At 37.7% G+C, this 27,963-nt stretch overlaps 1 protein-coding gene and 1 long non-coding RNA gene across 2 annotated transcripts in view; one reads left to right on the forward strand and one right to left on the reverse strand.

The window, feature by feature from the left end:
• The window catches only part of LOC131982946 (uncharacterized), a 596,045-nt gene that overhangs the window by 437,095 nt on the left and 130,987 nt on the right, over positions 1-27,963 (forward strand). The window lies entirely within an intron of this gene.
• On the reverse strand, positions 412-26,775 carry LOC131982921 (neuronal pentraxin-2-like). Its single transcript, XM_059347518.1, has 5 exons — positions 25,594-26,775; positions 20,518-20,764; positions 15,767-16,011; positions 4,790-4,969; positions 412-1,530 (listed from the first exon to the last, which is right to left on the reverse strand). Exons 1-5 carry the CDS (start codon positions 26,044-26,046, stop codon positions 1,303-1,305), a joined length of 1,353 nt encoding a protein of 450 aa, XP_059203501.1. The 5' UTR covers positions 26,047-26,775; the 3' UTR covers positions 412-1,302.

Genomic DNA, 27,963 nt, shown 5'->3' on the forward strand with positions numbered 1-27,963 from the left:
TACGGAATACAAGTACACACACACACACACACACACACACACATTCATGTACTTCTATCTTTGTGAGGACCGTCATTGGAATAGTGAATTCCCAAGCCCCTTTACCCTAACCTTCACCATCACAACTAACTGTCCCACCCTAACCCTAACATAAACCTAATTCACCCTAAAACAAAGTCTGAACTCTCAAACAAGCCTTTAAAGAAGTGAGGACCGGCCAAAATGTCCTCACTTCGCAAAAAAGGTCCTCACTTTGTTGGTTAAAAACGTGTCATGGTCCCCACTATGTATGTTGCACAAGAACACACACACACACACACACACACACACACACACACACACACACACACACACACACACATACACATACACATCCTTGTACTTCTGTCTTTGTGAGGACCCTCATTGGAATAATGAATTCCCTAGCCCCTTTACCCTAACCTTCACCATCACAACTAAATGCCCAACCCTAACCCTAACATAAACCTAATTCACCCTAAAACAAAGTCTGAACCCTCAAACAAGCCTTTAAAGAAGTGAGGTCCTCACTTCGCAAAAAAGGTCCTCACTTTGTTGGTTAAAAACGTGTCATGGTCCCCACTATGTAGGTTGTACAAGAACACACACACACACACACACACACGCTCTGTATTGACAGAAAGCATGCACTGTCACTTCTCGAATCGACTTCCATTCACTGCCGGGGCTCATGCATAATATTTAGACATTCTGCCATTTTTCTAAGTAATCAACAGCGAGGGTTGTCCACTTTGAACTCCACCTCATTTCACTGCGCTTTCCAGTTTTTCGGCGCCTCATTGCTCTTCAAACAGCGAGGAAGCTCGCAGCATGTAGCACTCCACCATGTAACTCAGGAATAGTGTTCCACAGCACATCAAAGCCTGTTTGAGCTCACATTCACTACGAAGACAGTGCAGCATTGTCAGTATAAGGAATGCAACTGAAAAGAGCCTTTTTTTTTTTTTCAAAGAGGAGTCAAATGAAAGCTGATCTACTGAAGAGAAAAGCACAGAATGACAGTAGGTCAGATCATTACAGTAGACTGCATATACAACAGCGTATCTTCTTCAGATGAGCACACTAATTTGAAGTCTCCTGTTCAATTTAAATGGGCGCGTCGACAGGTGAGTCCAGGAAACGTCGAGTCTTTGACGTACCGTATATAAAGATGTTAAAGTGTTGCACCAGTACCCTTTTCTCTAGGATTTGACTGAAGCAGCAAACAGTCAGAATACTTCTTGATCCCAGCAGCGATACTGAATTTCCTTTCCGTCAGATCCTTTAGGAATCAAAAGCACGATCTTCACAGATCTCCAGAGCGGCTTTGCTCGCGCCACCAAACACTTCCACGTTAGCGTCAATCCACGGGACCACGTTGCCCGGCATGTAGGCCGAGCAGTTGGCCAAACCCACGATGTCCACGGGCCGCAGCACTCTGTCCCACATGTTGAACTGGCTCAGCTCGCCCACGAAGGCCTGCGTGGCGTCGAAACGGCCTCCCACGATATCCTGCGTGGAGAAAAAAAAAGGAGATGAAAGCTTGTGAGTTAAACTGTAAACAGACTTCAATTAAAATGAATCAATTCTGTTTGATTTTCATCAAACTGCTGAACGACTTGGGATATTTTTGTACTGCCATTTTAAAATATCTAACACATACTAACTCACAGCTTACGACCTAATCAATCAGTATATGCTGTAATGATGGGTCTCAAACTCGCGGCCCGCGGGCCATTTGTGGCCCTCGTGACGATATTTTGTGGCCCCCACCTTGATATGAAAGTTTAATGTGAGTTTTATATGAATGGCACTTTACCGTGTTGTGTGTGGAAGGTCCCTTTATTTGTATTTTTTTGGGAAATTTTGTGTCTTTTTTGGTAATTTTGTGTCTTTTTAAAATTATTTTGTGTCTTTTTTTAAATAATTTTGTCTTTTTTTTTTAACTTCTCTTTATTGGGTTTTTTTCTTTCGTTCACATACAAAAATAAAGAAGGTACATGTTCATTTATGTTTGAAATCAACACGAAAGAACAGAAGATGATAGTAGAACAATAAAAGCAATAAAAAACAAAACAAAAAAAAAAGCAAAAACCTAGGTGGAGTCAAATCAAATATCAAAACAAAAATAAGGTTTACAAATAAAAGAAAAATATTTAAATATTAACAATACAACTTGGAGGATGTCAAGTTTAATTTTGTGTCTTTTTTAAAATTATTCTGTGTCTTTTTTTTGTAATTTTGTCTTTTTTTGGTCATTTTGTGTCTTTTTTTGGTCATTTTGATACTGCCTCCAGCGGCCCCCAGGTAATTTGAGTTTGAGGCCCCTGTTGTAAACTGTCTAGTAAATGAATGATTTAGTATACTCACAGACCATTCATACTAAAGTGCGCTCTGCATCACATGACTGCACATGACTGGCAGCCAGCGGTTCTCCAAAAACATTGCATAAAATTTCAGCCGTAATTTGGATAAACTGGCCACATATTCAGAATCTAAAAGGTAAATTTATTGCCTGAAAAAATGTATTTAACTTATTAAAACAACATAAAAGCCTCGATAAAAAATCTGACAGCATCGCTCACATCTTCATAAACTGCCGACATATTGGGAATGTAAAACGCTACTTTCTCACCTAAAAATATTAAAACTCTAAGACACATTTAAACCTCTGAAGTCCAGGAGATTTTGGTTCAAATTTGTCAGCTTCCTCTGCATTAATTTCTGTCTCTGTTCAGCATCTTTCAGTCTGTCTTTACATCACATGCATGGCTCATTTTTCTCCACACAAACTTGGCTGTCAGTCAGATTTTTCATTTTATTTTAATTAAAGTATAAAGCTGCCAGGAACCCAAAATACAAATAAAGACACAGGTTTCTATGGAAATGTACTTTTTTTGTTATTTTTATACACACAAAACCAGCAGAAAAAATAATAAATAATAAAACTAGAAAACAGTCTATTTGCATGTAAATTAAAAATAGTAACAGTTTTCACTGTAGAAAGAAAATTCTCATTTTAAAAATGGTCTAGAAACATAAATGGCACACTGTGAAAGCTCCTATGATTGCATTTTCAACTGGCTTTCTCAGCTTGTCTACATATCACATATAAATAAAGTTATTACTGTAAATAAAACAGGTGTATTTTCAATAAATAGATGGACTCCAGAGGGGTCCAAGCTTGGCTCAAAAGTTTTGCATCTCTTTGTATTTGCTTTGTGTCTCTGCTGTTTCTTTCCTCTTTTATAGTCATTGTGAGTCTCTTTGTGGTCTCTTTGCAGCTGTCTTGGTCTCTCTTTAGTGTTTTGGGTTTCAAGTTGTTTTTGTGGTCATTTTGCATTTCATTTTGCATTTCTTTGTGGTTGGTATGCGTCTCTCTTCAAATGACATTTTGCAGGTAAAGGCCAGGGGGCCCCTCGACACACAGGCTGCTTCAGTAATCCTTCCATGTGTGCAATATGCTGCAATCTCCCCTTGTGTGAATGACAGCCCTCCTTAAGCTGCTCGCTAATGCAATATGAGTTAATGGCTCTCCGAGGATATTATTCATATGTTGCTGTACATTTAACGATATACTATAAGGTGCTGTCACGGAGCTAACCGCTAGAATAACCCGCTAATGCAGCTCTTAAGGGCCCTTAATAGGGCACTCATTGAAATACTTGCAAATTCCAAATTTCAACCCAAGAGACTATTGGAGGATATTACATACTGTCTGGACTGTGTAATGTGTAAAAAAAAAACATACGGACCCGGGGGAGGGGGGTAATATTTTGAGAAAAGAGTTTACGAGGTGAAAGTGGCAAATCTACGAGAAAAAAAGCACAGATTTATGAGATTTAAAGTGGTGAATCTGAGAGAAAAAAGCTTTTTTTCCCCACTTTTTCCCGTAAATCTGTGACTTTTTTCACGCAGATTCGCCACTTTAAATCTCGTAAATTTGCAACTTTATTTATTTATTTATTATTATAGCTGGAAGAAATCCAGCTGTCTTTTTAAAATCATTTTGTGTCTTTTTAAAATAATGTTGTGTCTTTTTTAAATAATTTTGTGTCTTTTTTAATAATTTTGTGTCTTTTTTAGATAATTTTGTCTTTTTTTAAATAATTTTGTGTTTTTTTTATAATTTTGTGTCTTTTTTGGGTATTTTTTTTTGTAGTAATTTATTTATTTATTATTATAGCTGGAAGAAAGAAATCCATGTGGTTCTACGACCTCACAGAGAGAAGTGGGGACCTCTTTATAAGGACCTTTTTATATCCACCGAAGTTACCAAATAAAGTTCTCCGCCCGATAAAGGGTTAAAGGTAGACAAATGAGGTAATACTTTGGGCGACTTTTTTTCTTGTAGATTTGCCACTTCAACCTAGCAAATTTGCAACCTCATTTATTTATTTATTTAATATAGCTGGAAGAAATCCAGCTGTCTTTTTTAAAATAATTTTGTGTCTTTTTTAATAATTTTGTCTTTTTTAGAAAGACACAAAATTAAAAAAAGAAAATTTTTGTAAAAAAGACAAGTGTCTTTTTTTTTTTATTTTTTTTTTACATATGAGGTAATACTGAAAAGAGCACGATAGCGTGAGAAGAGCCTCCTTGCCTTCGCTCCTCTGCTCTGCGCCTCCGGCACTAAACTCAGGGGAAAAAGTACCCAGGGATCTTACCGACACAAGGAAAAACACACACACACACACACACACACACACACACACACACACACTCATGCACGTGCACACATCTGTTCTTTACCACCTTAAGCTTCTCTCACCTGCTCCTGGCCCAGGATGATCACACCTCCGGGTTTAATTGGGTGCCAGGGGGCCAGGTTGTCCCCGGTGCCTAGACGCTCGCCATCCTGGTAAGCCTCCCAAAACCCGTCTCTGGTCGTCCAGGTGATGCAGATGTGGTGCCAGCGCCCGTCGCTCACTGACAGAGGCAGCTGGGCCACCTGGTCAGTCAGGAGTTTGCAGTGAAGGTGACATAATGGCAAAGGTGGAGGGAATAGGGGGGGAGGGGCAAGATGAATCAAGAGAGAATTGAGATTAATTGCGGCACGTTAGAAACAAGGACAGCAATTAGAAGGGTTAGGGCTTCAAAGAGACAGCCCTCTGCAGAGAATTCTCCAGATGAGTCGGTGCGACATATAAAATTTAGATTACCCAGGTGGCATCAAGGGAGAGAACATCCTTCAAAGCGATCGGGTAGCTAACAGCAAAACAGTGTCCTCTTATGCTTTGGCGCTTTGTTCATACATCAAAGCAAAACAACTGGTTATTTTACCAACCAGTGACATCATGGTCCTCCGAGGGATGCAGCGCAACACATGAGATTATGAGTGTGTAACTCATTAGCCCTTCTCTCATGAGCCTGCAGAATTACATTACACTCTTACATGTCTTGTTCAGATGCATATAAACCTGAAAAGATTCGGGAGAGCCACTGCAATTACACAGGCAGTTGACCTGGTTAACCCTTTGATGCACAACATATAAACACCTTTTAATGCACAACATGTCCAAAATGACCCACATTCATCTCCCATGAGTATATGTGTAACTATGTTTGTCTTATTTTGAAGGTTTAACTTTGAAAGAGTTGTTAGAACCACCAGATTACATTGGAAAATCACATATTTTAACATTTGAGACTTATTAGAGCCACCAAATAATTATTTCCATTTGAAAAACACCAATTTAACAAAATAGGATAGTTAATATTTGTGTCTTCTTTGTCAGGTTTTAAATTGGTGACAACATATAAACACCTTTTAATGCACAACATGGGTCAAAAATGACCCGCATTCATTTCCCATTAATTTGGAATCACATATTTTAACATTTGAGACTTATTAGAGCCACCAAATGATTGATGATTTTGTTATGTTACAGCCTTATTCCAAAATTGATTGAATTCATTTTTCCTTAAAATTATACACACAATACCCCATAATTAAATGTTTGACCCATATTGTGCATTAGAAGCGTAGTGATACAAAAAAAGGGTTTTCATTCAAAAAGTAAGAAATGAAAACAAAAAATTAAGATGTATGATGATGAGCCATCAAATGATAATTTCCATTGGAAAAAACACCAATTTAACAAAATAGGATAGTTAATATTTGTGTCTTCTTTGTCAGGTTTTAAATTGGTGACAACATATAATAAACACCTTCTAATGCACAACATGGGTCAAAAATGACCCACATTCATTTCCCATGTTATTTAATGCTGCTGTGTGTTTGAGTATCTTTTTTTTAATTATTACAACAGATCATTATATCCATTTTTCCTTTCATACTTTATGAAGAAAAATCGTTTTTGTATTATTACATCAAGTTTACACACATGGGTCAAAAATGACCTTGTGCATTAGAAGTGTAGTGATTCAAAAAGTGATTCACTAAATTAACAATTTGAGTATATGTGTAACTATGTTTGTCTTATTTTGAAGGTTTAACTTTAAAAGAGTTGTTAGAACCACCAGATTACATTGGAAAATCACATATTTTATTTAACATTTGAGACTTATTAGAGCCAGCAAATAATAATTTCCATTGGAAAAAACACCAATTTAACAAAATAGGATAGTTAATATTTGTGTCTTCTTTGTCAGGTTTTAAAATGGTGACAACATATAAACACCTTCTAATGCACAACATGGGTCAAAAAAATTACCCACATTCATTTCCCATGTTATTTCATGCTGGCTGTGTGTTTGAGTATCTTTTTTTTATTATTACAACAGATCATTATATCCATTTTTCCTTTCATACTTTATGAAGAAAAATCGTTTTTGTATTATTACATCAAGTTTACACACATGGGTCAAATATGACCTTGTGCATTAGAAGCATAGTGATACAAAAAGTGATACACTAAATTAACAATTTGAGTATTTGTGTAACTGTTTGTCTTATTTTGAAGGTTTAACTTCAAAAGAGTTGTTAGAACCACCAGATTACATTGGAAAATCACATATTTTAACATTTGAGACTTATTAGAGCCACCAAATAATAATTTCCTTTGGAAAAACGCCAATTTAACAACCTAGGATAGTTAATATTTGTGTCTTCTTTGTCAGGTTTTAAATTGGTGACAACATATAAACACCTTCTAATGCACAAAATAGGTCTCTGCATATGGTTTCTGCATTAGAAGCGTAGTGATAAAAAAGGGCGTTTATTCAAAAAGTAAGAAATGAAAACAAAAAATTAGGACGTATGATGATCAAAAACAAGTTATTTGAGGAAAACCTGCAATACTGAATGATGAAATTAATTTATTGCAGAGATATAGAATATAAAAACTTCAAAGGGTTAAGGATGCCAGGTGTCATCTTGATGCCATTGGGACAACTCTAACAGGAAACACAGGCATTATTATTATGAAGAGTTGGAATAGTCTGTGACTGTTTAAAGATTTAAGGTTTTCAAAAAGGAAAATAAACCCTTGTCAAATATTCTGCAGTACTTAAAATATGACAGCCGTGATGCTTTGTACACAAAGAGCTTAATAATAAAACACCATCTCCACAGGGCATAAACTCCTTGTGACTCACTCTGTTAAATGACTACAAATGATCTCATTCTCAAAACATAAAAGGTGCAATTTCACAGTTATTAAATAATAGAAATTATTATTTTCCTATAGGCCTTTTCTGGAATTTTGATTTCAAAGCAGGAAAAAGCACAGATGTAGCTTATGTTTTGTGTGCCAGCGTGTCCAATACCAAGGCCTGATACCTGGAAGTAAAGCAGTATGCCTCTCCTGCTGTAAAATGTCAAAATGTCTGCTGTGAAAAAGGCCTATAATGTATTTTTCTTCTGGTTCAAAGGACATTCTCTTCTTCAGCTCCAAAAGGCTGTAGATAAAGGCTCTGCAGATAAGTGTAAAAGCACTTTAAAAGGTCATTTCTGCTTCCAACCTATAGTGTAAAAGGTGAAAAAAAAGCTCGGTGTCAAAGAAAAACATGTCGACCATATACATGTTGGAACCTGGTCTCACAGGAATCCGTGAAATAGCCACGGATTCGCTTAACTCAAAATCCGTGGAATAGCCACGGAATCACTCAAATTTCCGTGAAACTGACACGGATTTGGCTACAATGCAAGTTAATGACAGTCATATCCGAGACTGATTTATTTAAAAAAGACACAAAAAGACACAAAATGACAAAAAAAGACACAAAAGGACCAAAAAAAAGACACAAAAAGACACAAAATGACAAAAAAAGACACAAAATGACCAAAAGAAGACACAAAAAGACACAAAATGACAAAAAAGACACAAAATGACAAAAAAAAGACACAAAAAGACAAAAAAAAGACACAAAAAATACACAAAAAGACACAAAATGACCAAAAAAGACACAAAATGACAAAAAAAAAGACACAAAATGACAAAAAAACGACAAAAAAGTTCATCCATCCATGTCTTTTTAAAATAAATTAGTCTCGGATATGACTGTCATTAACTTGCATTGTATTATTACACGGATTCCTGTGAGACCATGTTGACATTTTGCATGGCATAAGGAACATTTTTTTAATAGAATAATCCAGAATAATCTGCACAAAATTGCTTGAAGGATTTCTCAAATTTGGAAAACTGTCCTCCAGATTAATAAGCATCAGATTACACGTGCAACATGCCAGAAGAACTCAGCTTTAATGTCGTACAAGACCAGTTGAATCCATTACAGATTAAACTCCCTGCAGCCACGTTTCATTGGAAAATGGAGGATGCCATAAAGATGTTTTACTTGATTTGAACACGGGCGAAAAAAAGGAATCGTTAGATATCGACGATCTTCCCTAACAAAGACTCTCCTGATGAAGATCTGACTTTATAACAATAAAGATCCTCTCTCCGCATAGTCGACCACAAATACAAAATACAGGCAACGTTGCACTTTTTTAATTCTGTTGAGGCAGCTTTCTGCTTTCCTCTCAGTATGCAGCCAAATGAACAGCATAAACAATGTGCCCCAGTGGACCCTGTTATCAGTGCGAACAAGTTCAACACATGGATGTGCTGCTGCACACATATGCTAATCATATTCAGTCTTGTCTCTCCTCCAACTCGCTCTCTTTTGCTCTGCTGCTTTTTTTCTTTCCCAGTTACATTATAACTTCCTTTTTCCTGGCATCTTCTGATCTTTCACACTTTTTTCTCTCTCTCCTCAGCACTCTGTCGCCTCCGAAGCTCTGCAGCTTTTCTATTTCCTACCCCTCTTTCCCTCTTTTTTTTCCTCTCATGCTCTCATCCCTTTCTCCCACCATATTTTTCTCATCTGTCTGACTTGAACACATATATAATGCATGGTGAAGGGAAAGCTGCGAGGAGACCTGCCTGCGCCAATAACGCCCAACGTAAACAAGATAGTGAAGGGGGTAGAGAAAGAAAAAGAAAAAAAACCTCTCCAGTGCGGGGGACATTTTACAGAAAAAGCACCCAAATTCAACATTACACTGAAGCAACTGTGCCACAAGGAAAATCGGATATTACAGCATCAACATAACAATTCGAATCCAAAAAAGACACAAAATGACTAAAAAAGACACAAAATGACGAAAAAAGACACAGAATGACTAAAAAAAGACACTAAATGACTAAAAAAGACACAAAATAACCAAAAAAAGACACAAAATTATGAAACAAAGACACAAAATGACTAAAAACAAACACAAAATGACGAAAAAAGGCAAAAAATGACTACAAAAAAGACACAAAATGACTAAAAAAAGACACAAAATGATGAAAAAATACACAAAATGACTAAAAAAAGACACACAATGTCTAAAAAAAGACACAAAATGACGAAAAAAAAGAAACAAAATGACTAAAAAAAGACACAAAATGACCAAAAAAGACACAAAATGACTAAAAAAGACACAAAATGACTAAAAAAAGACACAAAATGACTAAAAAAGACACAAAATTACCCCCCAAAAAATTACCAAAATTGATTGAATTCATTTTTCCTTAAAATTATACACACAATACCCCATAATTAAAATTCTGACCCATATTGTGCATTAGAAGAGTAGTGATAAAAAAAGAGTTTTTATTCAAAAAGTAAGAAATGACATATTAAGACATATTATGATCAAAAACAAGTTGATTGAGGGAAAACCTGTAATACTGAAAGATGAAATGAATTTATTGCAAAGATATAGAAAATAAAAACTCAGTCGGGCCACTTGAGACCCATGTTGTGCATCAAAGGGTTAAGTGAAATCCCGTTAGTTGACTGAAATCTCACAGCATGTGACCGCGAAGCAACAATATAAAGTCTACAGAGAGCAAAGAAGACGAGGCCTTCAAATGAGCACACATGGCAGCACGAGTTCTCTAATGAATTGCTGTTTTTCTTGGGTGTTTGAGCAATGTGGGTCAATGATATGAAATGTTTATAAGGTGGAAAATTAAATATTCAGAGCTGGTGGTCAGTGAATCTCGCCTCAGTTGTATGATTATTGTGTTCATACAGTAGCTGTCTTGTTTTAGCAGACCAACATGAACATATTCATGTGTTCTTTGCATTCAATTAGCGTCACAGCTGATCTACTTTTAGTAGCATCGTTACTGCCAGCAGTGGTGCCAGGCGGGTAATGAATGATTCTGAGCCTCTGAATACATCTTCCCTCTTCAGAAAAATCAGGGCGCAGAGACAGAATCAAAGTGTCTCTGCTCTCCTCGCCTGGCTCCGGACCTTTTGAATCCACCATCTACCTAGTCGACTGATTTGTCTGGTAGCAGTTACATGAAACGGCGGTTTGTTAGTTCAATCCAATGGGCGCTGCAGGGGGACTAACGATTAGCCAATCAGCATCATAAAATGATAGAACTGGATGGAACCCTCTTATATGTTATATTTGACACATTTGCAACATTTAAAATTCTTTTTTGAGCATGTTAGTGTTTCGAAAGTTAAAAAAAGATTCAAAATCACATTTTATGTTGGACTTAAGGACTAAAAAGGACACAAAATGACTAAAAAAAGATACAAAATGACTAAAAATATACACAAAAAGACACAAAATGACTAAAAAAAGATACAAAATGACTAAAAATATACACAAAAAGACACAAAATGACTAAAAAAGACACAAAATGACTAAAAATAGACACAAAAAGACACAAAATGACTAAAAAAAAGACACAAAATGACTAAAAATAGATACAAAAAGACACAAAAAGACACAAAATGACTAACATGACTTCCCTCTTCAGAAAAATCAGGGCGCAGAGACAGAATCAAAGTGTCTCTGCTCTCCTCGCCTGGCTCCGGACCTTTTGAATCCACCATCTACCTAGTTGACTGATTTGTCTGGTAGCAGTTACATGAAACGGCGGTTTGTTAGTTCGATCCAATGGGCGCTGCGGGGGGACTAACGATTAGCCACTCAGCATCATAAAATGATAGAACTGGATGGAACCCTCTTATATGTTATATTTGACACATTTGCAACATTTAAAATTCTTTTTTGAGCAAGATAGTGTTTTTTTGAAAGTTAAAAAAAGATTCAAAATCACATTTTATGTTGGACTTAAGGACTAAAAAGGACACAAAATGACTAAAAAAAGACACAAAATGACTAAAAATAGACACAAAGTGACACAAAATGACTAAAAAAAGATACAAAATGACTAAAAATATACACAAAAAGACACAAAATGACTAAAAAAAGACACAAAATGACTAAAAATAGATACAAAAAGACACAAAATGACTAAAAAAAGACACAAAATGACTAAAAATAGACACAAAAAGACACAAAATGACTAAAAATATACACAAAAAGACACAAAATGTCTAAAAAAGATACAAAATGACTAAAAATAGACACAAAAAGACACAAAATGCCTAAAAAAAGACACAAAATGACTAAAAATAGACACAAAAAGACACAAAATGTCTAAAAAAAGATACAAAATGACTAAAAATAGACACAAAAAGACACAAAATGACTAAAAATATACACAAAAAGACACAAAATTACTAAAAAGACACAAAATTACTAAAAATAGACACAAAAAGACACAAAATGACTAACATGACTTCCCTCTTCAGAAATATCAGGGCGCAGAGACAGAATCAAAGTGTCTCTTCTCTCCTCGCCTGGCTCCGGACCTTTTGAATCCACCATCTACCTAGTCGACTGATTTGTCTGGTAGCAGTTACATGAAACGGCAGTTTGTTAGTTCGATCCAATGGGCGCTGCAGGGGGACTAACGATTAGCCAATCAGCATCACAAAATGATAAAACTGGAAGGAACCCTCTTATATGTTATATTTGACACATTTGTTCACATTTGCAACATTTAAAATTCCTTTTTGAGCATGATAGTGTTTTGAAAGTTAAAAAAAGATTCAAAATCACATTTTATGTTGGACATAAGGACTAAAAAGGACACAAAATGACTAAAAAAAGATACAAAATGACTAAAAATATACACAGAAAGATACAAAATGACTAAAAAAAGATACAAAATGACTAAAAATATACACAGAAAGACACAAAATGACTAAAAAAAGAAAAAAAAAGACTAAAAATAGACACAAAATGACTTAAAAAAAGATACAAAATGACTAAAAATATACACAAAAAGACACAAAATGACTAAAAAAATACACAAAATGACTAACATGACTTCCCTCTTCAGAAAAATCAGGGCGCAGAGACAGAATCAAAGTGTCTCTTCTCTCCTCGCCTGGCTCCGGACCTTTTGAATCCACCATCTACCTAGTTGACTGATTTGTCTGGTAGCAGTTACATGAAACGGCAGTTTGTTAGTTCGATCCAATGGGCGCTGCAGGGGGACTAACGATTAGCCAATCAGCACCATTACGGGGACTAATGCCCCTGTCGAGTCTGTTTACATAGACGACTTGTCTGCAATATGTTCAGATTTTCCTCTTGGCCCAGTGTTTGGTTTGCACAGCATGCTGAAAATAACTGCGTCTGAGGTGGGAAATTTTACACCCCAGCAATGTTGCCAGATTTAGCAGTTTTTTCCCGCCCAATTCGGAGGTTTTAAGATGGATTATGGTGGTAAAATTAACTTGGGTGGGTTGACAATTTTCCCCTAGTTTGTCACAATGCTGATGTTTTTCTACTTTTTCTCTATATTTATATTATTTTCTGGCTGATAATTACTATTTTAACCCTCTGGAGTCTCCAAAAGCGACAAAGCATTCAGACTTCTTCATCACATCCAGACTAGAAAACAAAGCAGCGTGGAGCCCTACTGTAAATTTACCTCTAAAGTTCTGGCTGTAAACTCCATGAGGCCAGTTTCAGTTTGATGATGATATACCAAGTAAAACTGGAGACAAGCTCAAATATATTAAGTATAAAATGATAGAACTGGATGGAACCCTCTTATATGTTAGATTTGCAACCTTTGTTCACATTTGGAACATTTAAAATTATTTTTTGAGCATGATAGTGTTTTGAAAGTTAAAAAAAGATTCAAAATCATATTTTATGTTGGACTTAAGGACTAAAAAGGACACAAAATGACAAAAAAAAGACACAAAATGACAAAAAAAGACACAAAATGACTAAAAATGACAAAAAAAAGAAAAATAATGACAAAAAAGACACAAAATGACTAAAATTAGACACAAAAAGACTAACAAAAAGACACAAAATGACAAAAAAAGACACAAAATAACTAAAAAATAGACACAAAAAGAAACAAAATGACAAAAAAAAGACACAAAATGACTAAAAATAGACACAAAAAGACTACAAATAGACACAAAATGACCAAAAAAAGACACAAAATGACGAAAAAAAAAGACACAAAATGACCAAAAAAGACACAAAATGACGAAAAAAAAAGACACAAAATTACTAAAAAATACACAAAATGAACACAATTGTTACGCTAAACACACAAGACACAAATAAAATACAGTCACACTACAAGAAAAAACAGAGTTGGATGACAGGATGACACACAATCACAAGATCACATTTATGTTGTTTTTTCTTTTAATTTTTGGTTCAAAATGGTGATCCAGTAAGTCAGAATAAAAATGTAATTATTATCAGGTCATATAGGTGAGGTCGTGCAGGAAAAAAATATACCAACATGGCATTTATATTTTTTTTTAAAGTGGTGTATACAGCCAGGATGAAAAGGATTAAAGATGGGCAAAATAACCCAAAACTCCATAGAGTTAACCAAGCTTGCAACACTGCAGCAGAAGACAACAACACACTTGCTAGTAGCAACAACAACAGCGTTAAGAAGCAGGATAACAACAATGTCTGCAGCACATATTTATGAATTCAGGCTACCTTTATGAAACTAAAGATTAAAGGTTATTTCCCCCCCAGGGGACACTGTGCTGCCAACAACTTTGTCCAGTGGAGTCTGGTTGCAGCTGCAGCAAGGCTCACAGCTTGAGGGAAGCAGGGCTGAGATCAGGCAGGCAGGTATCAGATCAGTGCACAGCACCAAAACATAAACAAAGACACTGACAGTATGATAATAACAACGTCCAAAACACAAGACTCTCTCCCAGTGGTTTCTCTGACTTGGAAATACTCTTAAAATATTAAATGCACATAGCAGCCTAAAAGGCTGAAGCCCCACCGAGTGGAAAGTCACCCTGTCTGTCTCTTTACCCGGACTGGGTTCACTGGCCAATCACAACCAACTTACTGAAACTTGGTTGTGATTGATTAAAAGTTTCCGATACAGGAAGCAGACCATATTTGGACTGTGGAGGAGCAAGAGGGATCCGATCACTGACTACAGCCTCTCTACACCGCAACCTGACTGAGAGAAGCTGCTGCTAATTCATGTTAGCATTAACTGGGATGTTAGTTTTGACTAGCAAAAAACAAAAAACAAAATGTACGTTACTGACCTCAGAAAACTGAGCAGCGACTCCGACCTAACTGTCTGTTAGTCCAACCAAACGCTGAACAAGACATTTAATGAACAAAACGTTCAAATAAACTGTCATTAAGTGAAAATACAGTGAAAGGGTCGAAGTTATGAGACCAAACCGCTAAACGTCCTTTTTTATAACTATATAATGTTATATATAACTTTATTGACACGTTGCCGTGGATACGCATTGTTCTGCTTCTCTCCTGATGACGGCTCTCCTTGTTAGTGACCTGTCAATCAAAGGTAGCCACGCCCCAAATAATATGATTCTTTACCTTCTATTTTCTTAAGATCTTACACTATTAACATCAAATTGTCTTGAAGAAGATTTTTTACTAGTGATTGAGACCATAGTGTTGTCCTAAAAAAAAATTCGGAGGTAATAAATCAAGTGAGAAGTTTTCTCATTTTGCAATGAAATGAATGGACAGAAATGTTTTTGCAGCCACACTTAGCGCCCCCTAATGGAAATTTTGGTAGAATGCAGCTTAAGGCACTTCCTGGTTTGCCTCCCTGCTCAGACCCGGAGGTTGCCGCCTGCTCAGCAACCAACCAGTTGGGTTTGATAACATCCGAAAAGTCTAGAAGAGCTGCACAATTCAACCATTTTAATTCCCTTCAAGTTAGCATATGGCTAAACTGGAAGTTAGCTGTCTTGGCTGGTGGAAGTCTCTGTTGATTGGTCAGTGAAAATCCAATCTCCCTTCCCCCACATAAATCAGTAAGTCACTGAAGATGGAAACTGGGTGATACAAGTTGATCATTTTGTCTGATATCAAGCAACCACTCTCCTTCAACATTTAAAAACACTTTTCTCATGATGGACTTACCTTATCGTTAACTAGTAGCTCTATGGGGTTGTTCCCCCACTCGATGAGGACTATCTCGTTGGCCTGGCCCGGCACGCCGTAAGAGAACGGGGTTCCTATGCCCGGGCTGGCGCTGGACTTGAGCCACATGCACACGGTGAAGGCGTACATCTCCGGGAGGCTCTTCTTGATGCGGCCATACAGGTAATTAGTGCGAAGAGGGAGGGACACCTTGAAATCCTCAGGCGACTTGAAGGCATTATTACCTGTTGATGGACAATGATTATAAGGTTAAATATTTCAAGTTGATGCTGATAACAGAAAGCATCTAAATAATGGTGATACACAGAAAAACAGGGAACACATTCTCACTCCCAACATCATATATATGCTAGGTCAATGGCCCCATTCTTCAAAAGCTGACGCCCTACGTACCACTAGAGCATCAGTTTGGGACGTAACAAAGACGCCGTGTCAGCTTCCACTCGTTACATGCATAGTGGTTTTTCAAAGTAAACTTCCTTCCTCACAGGAATTGTACGGTTGGGTTTAATCACCAAAACTACTTGACTAAGGTTAACCCTCTGGAGTCTCCAAAAGCGCCAAAGCATGGCTTCTTCATCACATCCAGACGTAAAAACAAAGCAGACCACAAAAAACACAAAATGACCAAAAAAAGACACAAAATGACCCCAAAAAAAGACACTAAATGACTAAAAAAGACACAACAACAGACACAAAATTACCAAAAAAGACACAAAAAGACACAAAAAAGTCACAAAAAGACACAAATGACCAAAAAAATACATAAAATGACATGAAAAGGATTAAAAAATGGACAAAATAGCCCTATAAGACTCCACAGAGTTAAGAAAGACGGAAAGAAATAGAACAGCGGTTTGGGTTAAAATAACTACTTCCAAAAGCAACTACTCAACATAGTTACATTGGTGACATAGAACATGATGTACAGGTGATGGATCTCCATATAAAAGTTCATTAAGAGGTTAACTTAAAATAACAATGTTGGTTTTTGGCAACTGGTCTTCTTGTAGTACATTTTGTTACTAGTCATCAGACTTTTGCTGAAGTTTAAGCCCATTCTGACCAGCCAGAGACTTCTTGGAAGGTAATAACTTGCTGTAGGGTTTTGGGATTTGTCAGATATTAGAGGCGTTTGGGAGCATAATATAAACAGTATGAGTTGTATCCTTTTAAGGTAAAAAGTAGACCTAGCAGCTTGCACCATACATTGAGCTGTAGGCTGGCACAATTCTGGTTTCCAGAAAGGTTAAATACGTCCTGATACAGGTAGAGAGTTAGAGAACTAAGGGCTGTATTGTAGATGGGACCCTCTTTTTAGTGCTTAAGATCTGACAAGTGGTTCAAAATGAAAAGGAACATCGACATGCTCTTTGATTCATTCCTCACTCAAGAGAGGTAGTAATTCCACTACATCCTGATCCAAAGTCCACCAACCAGTACACTCGCCCTAAAACGACTCTAATTCTCTTTGTACTGTGTAAGTTGCTCTAAGCATCTGGTAATGGCGTGCATAGGTTTAAATTGGAGTTATTTCATACAGATGGTAAAAAGGGCCTTGCACATCTGTATCTTATGCAGAGGAGCACAGCATTTGTGTGTTTGGAATTGGGTAAAAACTGGCTGCTCTGACCAATCAGTGGTTTTGCTTTAGTGGTCATTTGCTAATAAGAAAATGCAAAGTACATCTGAGGCTGACTGTCAATTGTTTTGCAGGAATTATCTAAAAACCAAAGTATTGGACAAAGAAGGTTTTGGATGAAAGGTCAGGGGATAAAGATTATGTCAGTTCATCCTCAGAGGACCATGATTGTCTGTTCTAAATTTCTTTTATAATCCAACCAATAGTTGTCTAGATACTTTGATAAAATCTAAAAATGTCAACCCTTATGTTGGTGTTAAAGAAAAGATAGGGGATCACCAAAGTCAATAGAAAGTATCCTCAATGGAGCCTGAATATTTGTGGCAAATGTCACAGTAATCAATTCAAAAGTGGTTAAACTTTTTCTGTCATGCTGTCACTAGCATTGCAAAGATACAAAACCAACTATGATTATTTTATTTTAGGCTTCCATATTCTGTTTTAGTTTGGTTTCCTACTGGGTCAGTTGTGGCAAAATGCTTCACCACTCAGAAATGATGTGGCTTTTGGTCAGTTCAAGAAAGATTGCAAGAGTTTAAATATTCAGAAGACACTGAATAAAAGAAAAGAACAAGAAACGGAGTAAACATGGATGATAGATCATGCATGATTAAGGAAGACCGACAGACAGAGACAGAGGGGATCTTACTGAAGATTTAAAGATAAACAAGGATAAAAGAAGAAAACCACACACACACACACACACACACACACACACACACACACACACACACACACACACACATGCAAACACACGCGCAAATTCACACACACAGTGTAACTTTGCAGTGGGTTTGAATCAAGGAAACATCTTGCATATTCCATTGGGAACGAACCACAGTTTTGTCTCTGTTTTGCAGAGAAAGCTTACTGTCAAAACCACCATTTCCCCGGCGATAGGAATCTGCTGTAACACTGAATGAAAGGTTTACAATTTGGGCTCATGTTAGAAGCAGGGTTTATCTGTGGAGAACCAATCAAACCACAAAGAATATCCATCCATCCATCCATCCATCCATCCATCCATCCATCCATCCATCCATCCATCCATCCATGCAGCCAGCCATCCATCCATCCATCCATCCATCCATCTATCCATGCATCCATCCATCCATCCATGCATCCATCCATCCATCCATGCATCCATCCATCCATGCATCTATCCATGCATCCATCGATGCATACATGCATCCATCCATGCATCCATCCATCCATGCATCCATCCATGCATCCATGCATCCATCCATCCATGCATCCATATATCCATGAATCCATCCATCCATCCATCCAAACATCCATGCCTCTATCCATCCATGCATCCATCCATCCATCCATCCACCCATCCATCCATCCATCCATCCATCCATGCATCCATGCATCCATCCACCCATCCACCCATCCATCCATCCATGCATCCATCTACCCATCCATCCATCCATCCATCCATGCATCCATCCATCCATCCATCCAAGCATCCATCAACCCATCCATCCATCCGTCAATGCATCCATGCATCCATCCATCCATGCATCCATCCATCCATCCATGCATCCATGCATCCATCTACCCATCCATCCATCCATCCATCCATCCATCCATGGATCCATCCATCCATCCATCCATCCAAACATCCATCAACCCATCCATCCATCCGTCCATGCATCCATGCATCCATCCATCCATCCATCCAAACACCCATCCATCCATCCATCCATCCATCCATGCATCCATGCATTTTGTGTATTTTTTTGGTCTTTTTTTTTCTTTTTAAAATAATTTTGTGTCTTATTTTTGGTAATTCTATGTCTTTTTTTGGTCATTTTGTGTCTTTTTTGAGTAATTTAGTTTTTTTCCTGTCATTTTGTGTCTTTTTTGGGTCATTTTGCGGCCCCCGGGTAATTTGAGTGTGAGACCCCTGCTTTAGGCCCTAAACAGTAGTCCAAAAACTTATTAGTGATGCCATGCTGGCTACGGCCATTATTTTTATACAGTCTGTGATCCCAGCTGAGATTGGCCTACAATCTGGAGAGTGAACACAGGGCTGAGACATAGAGACAGGCAACCACATTCACACCTACGGGCCATATAGAGTCAACAATTGACCTAAACTGCATGTTTTTGGACTACAGCAAACCTAAGAAAATCCACACCTGACCCAGGCTGCTCAGGGGGGTTTTAACCCACAACTCTCTCGCTGTGAGCTTACAGATCTAACCATTGTACCATGAAAAAGCGATATAAATAACAATGTGTGTCATAAAAATATAAAAATGCCCCCTGCCACTGCCTCTGAGCTCCTCATTCATACACCTCTACAAGCTCAACACCCCAGGATCACGGGGTGCTGGACTCTATAGCAGTATTCTTTATTGTAACCCAATAGCAGGGAGACAACCAGAGCATGTTACAAATCCATTGTGGAAAAAGCTTCACATTTCCATCTGACAAAACAACACCACAAAGCCTCAGACGTCACGGCAGAATTGAATCAACGCCTCTGTAGCACAGGTTTGATGTAAACTGAACTTAATAAGCCTCACAAAGATAGTATTTGTTGCAGGGATATTGTATTGATTTCTTTTATTCTACAGGTGGATGTGCTATTGTGCCCACCTCTTTTAAATGTGAGCAATTAACTCTGGTTTAAACTTGTATCCTTGAGCAGCCACTGACTGAATCGACTGGGTCTCGGGGGACATGTGCCTACAGGAAATGTCCAGAGAATGTTGAGATAATCTTCTAAAATAATTTTCCTTTTGGCAAAGAAAATTCTGTGTTTTTCTGACGTCTACCATCAAAGTGATGCCCTGGAGCGTGGACATCTCTCCAATATTTCTTCAACTAATTAAACATTCAGTGTTGCTTTCCAAGCCTTATTTTTTAAGACCAGGAGCTGAAAAGCCGAAAATGGCTCTGAGAAAAAAAGGAAAACTTGTGTTGTGAGGTTTTTACTTGCATCATCAGAAATTTGCATAGGGATTGACTAATTAGTGCTAAATCTGGCTGACAAAATACAAAACAATAAGAAAAAAAAGTCTGGCATTAAGTGTAGCCAACATTTCTTAGCAGCACCCATTGTATTGCTTACTTTTCTCAAGCTCGGTGATCCTCTCCAGGAGGGAATTCAGAGCGCTCTCGGTGCGTTGGCGGTGGGCCGCTGTTTCATTGTAGAGCTGGCTCTTCTCCTCCTCCAGATCGGCCACCTTCCGGAGGAGCTGGGTCTCCAGGGCCCCCAGACGCTGCCTCAGCAGCTCCCGCAGCTCCGGTGGCAGGGGAGTCAGGGCAGACACACCTCCAGCTGACACGTTTGTGCTGGGGAGACGCAAACTCTGCTGCTGGGAGGCCGAGAAATTGCAAATAATGCAGGAAACAGGACGGATGGATAGATGGAGGGATAGATCGGGGGTGGGGGCAGAAGGGAGTGACACATACGAACAATGACACAGACATTTAATCCAGTTAATCTTGTGCACTCAACAAGCATGCAGTCTCCGTAAAGACCCAGATTTGCAGTGGATGACTGAGTTATCTACCTTTTAGGCCTGATATCCTTTTAACCCTGTCGAGTCCATGAAAGCACCGGCACATGACTTCTTCATGATGTGACGACATAAAAATGAAGCAGCATTGAGTCTTGCCACCATATTACATTATCGGGAATTTATTACAGCTTCCCTTTAAAGTTCTGGCTTGAAGCTCCATGTCAGATTTTTTTTTGGATTACATTCGGCCAAGTAAAAGCGGAGATAATATATGTAAAATATGCCCTGCTTAGCCTGCTGCCCCCGCGACCCGGCCTCGGATAAGCGGACGAGAATGGATGGATGGATGGATATTTAGTATAAAAATTTAGAACTAGAAATTATCCTCATTTTACCTGTTACAGCCTAATATTTATCAAGTGCAGATTTTTATTACATTATCGGGGTTATTACATTATCGGGAAGTTATTACATTATCAGGTTTTATTACATTTTCAGTGGACTCAAGTGCAGATTTTTATTAGATTATCTGGAATTTATTACAGTTTCCCTCTAAAGTTCTGGCTTGAAACTCCATGTCAGATTTTTTTTGGATTACATTCGGCCAAGTAAAAGCGGGGATAATATATGTAAAATATGCCCTGCTTAGCCTGCTGCTCCCGCGACCCGGCCCCGGATAAGCGGACGAGAATGGACGGACGGATGGATATTTAGTATAAATATTTAGAACTAGAGATTATCCTCATTATATCTGTTACAGCCTAATATTTGCAATCTGTATTAATATTTGCAACATTTAGAATTCTATGTATTGAAATATAATTTTCAAGATCAGATTTTATGTTTTCCTTTGTTTCTTTTGGGTTCAACATTTTTATCAAGTAAGTCAAAGTTAAAATTTAATTATCAGGACAGATAGGTGAGGTAACGCTGAAAAAACTGATACCAACATGGCATGGTGAAGATTTTTTTAATAGATTTTTAAAGGACATAATAGCCCAAGATTTCAGAGGGTTAACCCTTTGATGCACAACATGGGTAAAACATGACCCACATTCATTTCCCATGTTATTTCATGCTGGCTGTGTGTTTGAATATCTTTTTTTTATTATTACAACAGATCATTATATCCATTTTTCCTTCCATACTTTATGAAGAAAATAGTTTTTGTATTATTACATCAAGTTTACACACATGGGTCAATAATGACCTGTGAGTAGTGATTCAAAAAGTGATTCACTAAATGAACAATGTGAGTTTATGTGTAACTATGTTTGTCTTATTTTGAAGGTTTAACTTTAAAAGACTTGTTAGAACCACCAGATTATATTGGAAAATCACATATTTTAACATTTGAGACTTATTAGAGTCACCAAATGACAATTTCCATTGGAAAAACACCAAATTAACAAAACAGGATAGTTAATATTTGTGTCTTCTTTGTCAGGTTTTAAATTGGTGACAACATATAAACACCTTCTAATGCACAACATGGGTCAAAAATGACCTTGTGCATTAGAAGCGTAGTGATAAAAAAAGGGATTTTATTCAAAAAGTAAGAAATGAAAACAAAAAAAATAGGACGTATGATGATCAAAAACAAGTTATTTGAGGAAAACCTGCAATACTAAATGATGATATTAATTTATTTTAAAGATATAGAACATAAAAACTTAGTCGGGTCACTTTGGACCCATGTTGTGCATCAAAGGGTAAACATCATTGTTTTTGATGCAGCAATATCAAAATGAAGACAGTGTGTCCCTGTCCCGGACTTTGATTGGTGACCTGCCAAACACCAATGGCTGGGCCGGGTATTTAAGGTAGGCGCCTCGTGTGATGTCACCCGGAGATCACACCAGGCCGCATCACAGATGCTTTTTAACCCTCTAGAGTCCATGAAACCACCTGCACATTACTTCTTCATGACGTGAAGACATAAAAATGAAGCAACATTGAGTCTTGCCATCAGCTTCCCCCTAAAGTTCTGGCTTGAAACTCCATACCAGATTATTTTTTGATGATATTCGGCCAAGTAAAACCGGAGATAATGTCAAATATATTTAGTATAACATATAGAACTAGATATTATCCTCATTTTACCTCTTATATGTTATGTTATATTTGCATACATTTCTGTGTGTGAAACATAATTTTCCAGATCAGATTTTGTTTTTCTTTGTTTCTTTTGGGTTCAAAATGTTGATCAAGTAAGTTAAACATTAATTATCAGGACATATAGGTGAGGTAACACTGAAAAAACTGATACCAACATGGCATGGTAAGATTTGCCACTTTAATCTCGTAAACTTTTTACTTAAAATATTATTTTCTTATGTTTTTTTTACACATTCTGGCCGTATGTAATATCCTCCAATGTTCTCTAGGGTTGAAATTTAGTATATATAATTTAGTATAACACCAAGCACCTTTAGATTTCAAGAAGCTGTTGAATGCATTCGTGTGTCGTCATGGATACCTCGTTAGTGAAAAACGGATGAACGGGTCAAAAGTTAATAAACATTCAACTTTGACCTGTTGGTGGCGCTAGAGCTCTTGAGCTAGAGTTGATACACAGTATCACCACTTGAACCCAAGTAATGGGTGGTCTGCTGTTAAATTATTACAATATTGGGGAATTATTACATTGTCAAGACTTGGGAAATGAAGGTTAACCTGATAATGTAATAACCTCCCATTAATGTTATACTTTAGTACATTATTGGTAAAAAGTGTATTACATTATTGGGAAATCCACTTTATTACATTATCGGGAAGTTATTACATTATCAGGTTTTATTACATTTTCAATGGACTGAAGTGCAGATTTTTCTTACATTATTGGGGTTATTACATTATCGGGAATTTATTACATTATCAGGTTCTACAGTCCCTTTAATTACAATTTTTATTACTATTAATTTTATGTCTTTGTTTAAAATAAGTTTCTTTTTTTAGTAATTTTGTTTCTTTTTGTAATCATTTTGTTGTTTCTTTTGGTAATTTTGTGTCTTTTTTGGTAATTTTGTGTCTTACATATCAGGTTTTATTACATTTTCAATGGACTGAAGTGTAGATTCTTATTACATTATCGGGAAGTTATTACATTATCAGGTTCTACAGTCCCTTTAATTACTACTTTTATTACTGTAAATTTTGTGTCTTTTAAAAAAAATAATTTTGTGTCTTTTGAAAAAATAATTTTGTGTCTTTTCTTTTAGTAATTTTGTGTCTTTTTGTAATCATTTTGTTGTTGTTTTTTGGGTAATTTTGTGTCTTTTTTTTAATAATTTTGTGTCTTTTGTAATAATTTTGTGTCTTACATTATCAGGTTTTATTACATTTTCAATGGACTCAAGTGCAAATTTTCATTACATTATTGGGAAGTTATTACATTATCAGGTTCTACAGGCCCCTGTGCTTCCACTTTGCAGCAAAATACCGTCAGATGTTCCTTTCTAAAGCGTTGTTGATGTGGCCCTGCTGTCTGGGATTCACACGCTTTGTGACCCATTCGCAGAGTGTGATTAATCTTTCATGACACAGTGGAACCATCTGAATAGCTCCAATGAGTGACTCGCAGGTAATCTGCTGCTGACGGTCCTGAAAATGCAATTGTTGAGCTATGTGGATGGATTTGATTAGAGAGAGGAGCCATATGCTACTAGCCACACCAGCGTTGCAATAATCATGATGTTAAGCACATGCAGATCGATAGATGATTAAAAATGCAATATAATATGTATCACAGCTGCAGTACATACTTGATTTGATAGTATTAAAGCTCCCAATCAAGTAGAGAGGGAGAGGGGGGAAGGGAACAGAGATGAATGGAGCGCCAATGCAGCACAGCCTACTGTATATAGAAATAACCTTGAATTTAAATAAAGCGAATTGTGATTGTTTATCGGGGCTGTCAGCTGATGAAAAACGAGCTACACTGTTAGTATGACATAAGAGATAAAGCCATGGCTCTACACCAACCTTCTGCTGCTGTATGTAAAGCACTTCACTATAGGTGACCTCAATATGATCAGTAGTGATCTCTGAGCCTTGTGCTGTGAATGCAGCTGAAGTGAGGTCTCCTGGGAGTGAACAAAGGGCTGCAGGAGATAAAGCTCCCTGGGCAACAGGGATATATCAACCACTAAAGCATTTGACGCAGGTGAAATCTGCAGGAATTCATTTCATCAGCTGCTATATGAATAATTAGTCACATGACTGCAAATAAAACATTGTATGAAACACACACACACACACACACACACACACACACACACACACACACACAGTGGTGATAAATAATTCAAGGTTGCGTTGCAAATTCCTGCACTACATTACACCTTTGACAAGATTTGGTGTTGCTCATGTCATATTAATGGCTGTAATGCAGCGGGTCAGTTATCTCTTATAGATTAAAAAAAAGGTATTGATGTGACGTGGCTGTTACGTGACCCTTTGATCTCATGGTTCCCCTGAGAGGTCTCCTGCAGCTCAGGGTGTAGGAAACGTGTGTGCAGAGCTCCATAGTACGGTATATGAATGGTGAATGGGCGCGTGCAATAAAAATATGCTGCAGTTGGCTTTGTCTGTGGGTATTAATAGAAGTGGTTAATTATGTTGGTTTCAGGGGAAAGTGATTTTTTGGGGTATTTTTACGCACGTTTTTGTGCTTTTCTTACCTCCAAGTTCTCCAGCCGACCCTTCAGACTCTGCATGGTCTTGCCCAGCTGGTCTATGGTCTCGCCGGGGTCCCGGGGCAGGTCCCCCATGGTGTTCTTGCCGTACTCCTTCCGTCTGGAGCCCCCCTGACCCCGGGACTTGCCCTGCGGCGACTCGTCGGCTGCCGCCTCGCAGCGCGCCAGCTTGGAGTTCAGCTCCTTGATGGTGCCCTGCTGGCTCACGATGGTCTCCTTCTGCTGTAGGATGGTCTCCCGGAGCTGGATGATGGTGTTCCGGAGCTCGTCCTCCACGGGGCTGCTGCTCTGGACGCGGTTCCCCGTAGGACCGTACCCGCAGCCCGGCTCCGCGCCCGGGGGGATGGCGTTACAAACGAAGCGGCTACCTGTAGCATCCTGGCTCCGCACCGCGCGTCCACTCACCAGGTATAAAAGTCCAACTATTAAAGTCAGCATCCCGACTGGATAGATGCGCAATTCCCGCGTATTAAATTGGGGAAAAAAAGCCTCCTAAACTGCCTGAACGTTTGAAGATTCCGCCTGTGAAATAATCAACTTATTCAAGTCGTTAATTCAAGTGGTTGCGGACATTTTTCTACACTTCCAAAGTGTGATAAAAACACCAAACTTAGTTTATAGTGAAACCATGAAGGGAAAAACACGGCAGGATCCGCAGTGAAAAATCATAAAATCATACATCCACCAACCACATGGTCGCTCTTGTTTGGAAAAAAATACACCAATACATGTAAAATTCTTACTTTCAGCAGGTGGGGACTCGGGATCAGGATGTGATAGCTCCTTTACTGAGGAAGAAAAAAAAAGTTGTAGGCTGCTGATGAGAGAGGAAGAATCCACAGCAGGTAGCAGAGGAGTCAGTCCGCCTGTCTTCCTCTCCGCTCGGCTGGATTGTCAGTGAGTGGTGCTGAAAAGACAGCGACGCTGCTCAGCCGGATTATTATGGGGAGGTGCGCACTGGCGCTTCCGCTCATCATCTGTGCGCTCCGGTTATTCAGCTTCGGTCTACGTCATCACTGAATCCCAACAGACCCGAGTCATGCTAAAGGTTTCTCTCATTGACTCTCTATGACCTGTTTAAATGTACCGGAGCTTATAGACGTCAAACAGAAACACACGGAGAGTTAGTTCTCCTGACGTGGGCTGCCTGTTTTTAACATGTTTAACACTCTACAGCATGGGGCTCAAACTTTAATAGTTTTGTGTCTTTTTTGGTAATTTTGTGTCTTTTTTGGTCATTTTGGGTCTTTTTTAAAATAATTTTATGTAGTTTTTGGTCATTTTTGTGTTTTTTGGTCATTTTGTTTCTTTTTTTTAAAAGTAATTTTGTGTCTTTGTGGTCATTTTGTTTCTTTTTTAAGTAATTGGGGTTTTTTTCAAATAATTTTGTGTCTTTTTTGGTCATTTTGTGTCTTTTTTGGACACTTTGCGTCTTTTTTTGTCATTTTGTGTCTTTTTTGGGTCATTTTGTGTCTTTTTAAAATAATTTTGTGTCTTTTTTTGGTCATTTTGTTTCTCTTTTCAAAGTAATTTAGTGTTTATTCAGTCATTTTGTGTCTTTTTTTGTAATTTTGTGTCTTTTTTGGTAATTTTGTGTCTTTTTTAGTAATTTTGTATCTTTTTTTGGTCATTTTGTGTCTTTTTTAAAGTAATTAAGTTTTTTTTCTGTCATTTTGTATCTTTTTTGTAATTTTGTGTCTTTTTTGTAATTTTGTGTCTTTTTTTTAGTATTTTTTGTCTTTTTAAAAAATAATTCTGTGTCTTTTTTTGGTCATTTTGATACTGATTTGATACTGATACTGATTCGTCGTTTTTTGTGTCCCTTTGTGGACATTTTGTGACTTTGTGTAGTTGTTTGTAGTAAAGTAAGCATTTTTTGTAGGTTATATGCATTTTTGTAGTTGTTTTGTGTCTATTTGTGATCATTTTTGCTTTCTTTTGTGGTTCTGTGTCTCTTTGTAGTCATTTTGGAGCTGTTTGATGTCTCTTTGTGGTCATTTTGAGTCTCTTCTTAGTCGAGTTACATCAGTAGGTGAAGGCCAGCGGGGCCCCTGATACTTTGGGGCCCCTGGGCCTGGGCCTGTTACGGCTGTTCAGTAATCCATCCGTGTTAATGATGATTTATAAGTTAACATGTGTCTGGATCCTACACCGGGGGACTGTTGCACTCTGCACGGCCCTCACACTCTGAAGTTTGAACGTATTTTTTTTGCCTCCCAACAGAACACAAACTGGTCGAAGGTCAAACTTAAAGGATTAGTAAATCCAATTGAAATCCAAGGTTCAAATGAAAAGTTGATGACGTGACTTGAATTAAAAAAAAAAAAAAAAAATCTCCCTGGTGGCTTCTCTCAT

Source organism: Centropristis striata, chromosome 13, assembly GCF_030273125.1.
Source record: "Centropristis striata isolate RG_2023a ecotype Rhode Island chromosome 13, C.striata_1.0, whole genome shotgun sequence".
In the NCBI taxonomy this organism is placed as follows: Eukaryota; Metazoa; Chordata; class Actinopteri; order Perciformes; family Serranidae; genus Centropristis; species Centropristis striata.

What these genes read in the sequence shown, in the direction of transcription:
- LOC131982921 (XM_059347518.1), bottom strand. Translation starts at nt 26,046, where the DNA reads ATGCTGACTTTAATAGTTGGACTTTTATACCTGGTGAGTGGACGCGCG. An exon ending in AGCTACTAGTTAACGATAAG is followed by an intron (nt 4,970 to 15,766) that starts GTAAGTCCATCA and finishes CTGACTGACCAG; the next exon opens with GTGGCCCAGCTGCCTCTGTC. An exon ending in TCATCCTGGGCCAGGAGCAG is followed by an intron (nt 1,531 to 4,789) that starts GTGAGAGAAGCT and finishes TTCTCCACGCAG; the next exon opens with GATATCGTGGGAGGCCGTTT.